General features: G+C 36.9%; 1 protein-coding gene across 1 annotated transcript; it reads right to left on the bottom strand.

The window, feature by feature from the left end:
* Nucleotides 1–690: 690 nt before the first annotated feature.
* LOC110888389 (probable serine/threonine-protein kinase DDB_G0281745) lies at nucleotides 691–1548 on the bottom strand. Its single transcript, XM_022135920.1, has one exon. The coding sequence runs from the start codon at nucleotides 1546–1548 to the stop codon at nucleotides 691–693; it is 858 nt and encodes a 285-aa protein (XP_021991612.1).
* Between the last annotated feature and the right edge of the window lie 3525 nt (nucleotides 1549–5073).

The following is a 5073-nucleotide window of genomic DNA, read 5'->3' as shown; positions in this document are numbered from 1 at the left end:
GGATTCGCTTGGTTTGATGGATTTCCGTATCAAAAATTTGGATGGTTTCGTAACCCGGGGTGATATGTGTTCGAGTTCATGTTGTAATTTCTACCACCGCCCCCTTAGCCTTGAATAGCATTCACTTCTTCATATTGCCCTTCACCTCTTAGGAAATTTTCATCGGCATGACCCAACTCATTGCAAATTGCACAAAAATCATAAATTTGATTTGTAGTTTGCACATTACCATCCTCCGCTGCATGCACTTGGGTTCTCGTAATGACCGGTTTCCCTCTCCTAGATGATTGAGCCTTTCTTTTTGATGTGACCGCCATTTGCTCCAAAAATACCCAATCGTCTTGCTCGTAATTGGTACCGAATGTACCATTTGTGATGGACATTAAATCACGAGCATCTTTAGAATTCAGCCCCTCATGAAATGCATTGAACAATTCCCACATCTTTAGAATTCAGCCCCTCATGAGCATCTTTAGAATTCATGAAACATTTCACCTTGTTGTTGTTGGAAGCTTCTCAAACTCCTTGCATCGTTGGTCTTTTGGGCCGTGAAAAATTCTTCTAAGAACCTTTGTTGCATCTTCGCCCATGTGTAAATCGAAGCCGATGGTAAAGTGTAAAACCATCTCTTCGCCTTATCTTCTAACGAGAATTGAAACGATACCAACTTAACTTCATCCAATGAGAATCCTAGCCCACCGATAGTGTTGCATATAGAATCATAGCCTCCAAGTGAAAATAAGGTTCTTCCATTGCTAACCCCTTGTACTTTGGCAAACTTTGGAGAGAATTTGTTCTAACTTCTAACGCCATCCCTTGTTGATTTTGAGGAATAACTACCAGTGAAGGATTGTTGGTGATAATCGGTCTAAAGTGTGCTTCAATACCCCTCACTGCCTCCCGATTATTTCTTCTTGGTACACCCAATCGAACACTTGGATGTGGTGGACCCATTGGTCTTTGGACCGGTCTTTGCGGTGCAAATTGTTGAGGTCGTGGTTGAAACATTTGACCCATTTGTTGTTGTTGTTGAGGAATTTGCCTTTGAAATTGTAGCCCTTGTTGTGGTAATTGTTGTGGCACAATTTGTTGCATGACTTGTTGTTGTTGAGGTCTAACAAATCCTTGCGTTCTTTGCCCTTGAACATATCCTTCCTCCTCGTATCCCGCAAACTCTTCCTCATAACCATCATCATATCCATCTCTTCTAGCTCCTATAGTTTGCAAAAATTGAGGTTGTTGATATTGCAAACCCGGTTGTAATGGTGGTTGGAATGTAGAAGTAGTATGGACTATGGATGAATTTGGTTGAAATTGAGGTGGTGGTATTTGTTGAGAAGAGGGTGATTGGCCAGAGGTTGGGAAGAAAGATGAAAAGGGTGGAACGGTTGATGAAGGGTGGTAGCTAAATGTATGTTCGGTTTGGGTACTTGTATGTAATGTGGGGTTAGTTGGTTTAAGCTCATGTATTGGTGTAGGATTGGTAGTAGAAACTGGTGGAGGTGTGGATGGTGTTGTTTGACCCGTAGTAGGTGGTGGTGGTTCCATTGTATTATTTGGTGTAGTAGGTGAACCAATAACTTTGTTTTCTCGAAGAAGGACTCTGGTTCGTCGCAAAGTTCGCTCAATTTCCGGATCAAATGCTAGTGGTGATAGCTTGTGAGTGCCTCTCGTATGTATGCACCTGTCAATACCTGCACACTAAACCACAACCAGCATAAACCCGAAAAAAGATAAGAAACTAAAACTACAAAAGATAACACACGTTGCACACTACTCCCTGGCACGGCGCCAAAATTTGACGTGATGTCGAAGTCTCACTCAAATTTAATCCAATTACAACTAATTAGCTAGTGGTAAGTGGGTATCGAACACAGGGAGTTTGTGGAAATGTATTATCTATGTAGCTTTTCTAAATGACTAAATTAAACTAAGTGCAAAAAGTAAACTTCAGAATTTTTGGTTGATTGATTTTAATTATCTAAATTGATCTAAATTTGATTTCAAATAAAAGTTGTGTTTTGAAAACAAATTACGAAGGTAGCGATCATCCCAAGTTTCAGGTTTTAAGCGACACTCATGTTCATGCTCAACTAGAAAGAACCACATAGACATGGCTCATTTTTGGCGAAACGTTTGTAATGAAAGGGAACTAAGTACTCAGATTCCTAGAACGCGAGGTTGTTACTCGATGACTAATTAACTAATATCTAACCCTAATCCCTCCCATGATATCTCGATTGCCAAAGGTACCAAGAATGTATGGTTTAGACTATGATGAAACACAAATTAACACTTTACAACGATCTTCCAAACACCATAACAAACTAAACAAACATTGCAAAGATCCTCTGAAATTGTATCAAGATTATTGTTTCATATAAATTAAAAACGTAAACCGAATTTTCGCTCAAAGTTGCTCCCAAAATGCACTCAATCATTGGAATAATGAAAAGGCACCACTAATTGTCAATAAAAAAGGGAGTTACATTTCTGGCTGGGCTCCACCATAATTTACGCAAGCCACCGTAAATTATGGTGGTCCAAAAACTCTTACGTTCATCCTCTACTGCCTTACGGTGGAGATTTCATTCTGGGGTCTAACGTAGATTACGGTACCCACCGTAATTTACGGTGGACTCTGGGCTCTTCTATCTTGTTCTTCAATTACACACATGCAACTTCAATCCAACCAGGTGATTTCCAAAGTTGCAATTCCACTCCTTTTTAAGCCCCGAACATACTTGAAACACAAGCAACCGTAGTCATCTATTCCTAGACAATTACTTGATTAAATGCGGGATTTAGCTACCGTTTTTACCATTTAAGGGTCGTCCTACGGACTGCCCGTCACCCATGTGTGTCCCTTATATAGGCACAAATTACCTCGTGACGTCGCGCGAACGAATTGGCATAATCCCTTCGCGTAGCACGGAGGGCTAGTCTAGGGCATAGGTGGCTTGAGTCTCCACGTATGTGACAACTATCAAAAATCTAGGTATCAGTACAATTAATTAATCATGGTTAGTGCTTAATGACTGTGCATAATTTAAATTAACTGCTTTCTTATTACTGTCTTATACATACGTGTGTATCATACATTGTTTAATGTCATATCATTACTGCATGAAAACTGTATTGCCTTAAATAATGCCTTAAGTACAGTTAGCATAGTTATATGATAAATTAGGAAAATGTTGACAGAACTCACCACATAGACAGACAGTGCATTAAGACACAGAATGAGCCAGAAACTAGGTACTACACTAATGTAGTATGTAGGAAAGTAAGGATCATAAAGCTGTCTTCCTAGTGATAGTCTAAGTGCCGGAAAGTGCCTAAAACTCACCCTAAGTGCTGAATTCAGCAAATTAACACACTAATATTATGCAGAAAAATGGTAAAATGGTCCTGAATACTTTCCTAAGTGTCGGGAATCAAAAGTGTCACAAAAAGATACATAAAGCACACTAAACTGCAAGGTTTAGCACCTTAACGAACCAGTAACCAACCGAAAAACCGGACACTACCCGAAACATCAAATTTACACTAGAAGCACTGTTTTAAAATTACCAAGATAGTTATGATCCCCAAACACCATAACACATCATAAAAATATCTAGTAACCGAATCCCTAATCATATACTTGATTTCTAACTATTTTACAAACTAACTAGTTAGAACCTAGTCTACTACCCCCCCCCCAACCTATAATCGGCCAACAAGGGCCCCACACCAAGATTTTATTTGATTAATTATATGGATTGTGTTCCTTCTTTTTAAACATAAAATCTATAGAAAGATTATGAGATGGAGTATTATAAGTTAACCCATGAGACCAAGACTTTCATTTGCAACACATATCACCAACACCCATCTTCTTCTTCTCCTACCCTCACCTCACGGCCACACAACACCACCACACCACCTCCATTTTCAACCTTCTTCCATACATTCCAAGGTGATATAGAGGTGTAAGAAGCTAAGTTAGGAAGCTTGGAGGCCTTGAAGCTTGAAGGACCTCTCTTGTTTGCTTTTATCCTCTTGAATCATCCCTAGCCTTAAGCTAGTGGTAAGAGTCTTGATCTTGCTAGTTTACTTATATTTTAAGTGGTTAAAGAAGAATCATAATCAAAAACTTGAAAAACACTAAAGATCATAAGAAGTAAACATGAATATAAGCTTGTTTAATGAAGTAATCTTGATGAATATGAGTTGTTATGCTTGTTGATCATTGATTGTTTGTAGAAATGATGTTGATCATCATAAGATGTTGCTAGATCATGATTAAAACCATATTCTAGCAAGATGAGAAAGTAGAAATGTTGTAGGATGATAGATCATCCACACATGATTCATGAACTTGAAAGAATACTTTGATTTCTTGAAAAGTAATGATCAAAGTAAGTTAATAATCATATAGATCTAAAGATTTATGGATGGTTTTTCAAAGAAACCAAGTTAGAAATATGAGTTTTATTAAATCTTGGTTCTTACACAAACAAATCTTATTTTTAATGGTTAAACAAGTGTAGAAACACTTGTGTAACAAGAAGAATGCATAAAGAAATATTTTTAGCAAATATGATTTGAAGTTGTAAACATCTAACTTCTTTAAGAATAAAGTTTTTAAAGAACTAATCATATTTTAAAGGGTAACTAGGCTTACTAATAACACTAGTAAGTTACTACAAATTTTTACAAATAATCAAGTTCATGAAGTAGTAGAAAATGCATGATTTTTGGCAAATTGGTAAGTAAAGATTGTTTGTTGATGATTGTGAATTGATTGTGTTGATTTTTACAAAAGAAATTGATATGCTTGAAAGCATGGAAACCTCCATTTTTAGGGGAAACTTTGGCAAAATTTTCTAAAAATATAAACACTTAGAAAAATATTTATTAACCTACACTTACAAGTGTATTTTAAACCATGAGTTTCCTACAAAAACTTTGCCATAAATTTTTGTTACAAAAATATAATTATTGGAGGTTGATTTTCATAAATAATAGTGACTAAATATGTATTTAGGAAATATATATTTCGAAGACACCATGTGTGTGATTAGTTGT

This window comes from Helianthus annuus, chromosome 2 (assembly GCF_002127325.2).
Source record: "Helianthus annuus cultivar XRQ/B chromosome 2, HanXRQr2.0-SUNRISE, whole genome shotgun sequence".
In the NCBI taxonomy this organism is placed as follows: Eukaryota; Viridiplantae; Streptophyta; class Magnoliopsida; order Asterales; family Asteraceae; genus Helianthus; species Helianthus annuus.
The sequence above is the reverse complement of the archived record's forward strand: the minus strand, read 5'-3'. Positions and strand labels throughout refer to the sequence as shown.

Bases quoted from the DNA above. Each gene is read 5' to 3' on its own strand.
- LOC110888389 (XM_022135920.1), bottom strand. From the start codon at position 1,548: ATGGAACCACCACCACCTACTACGGGTCAAACAACACCATCCACACCT.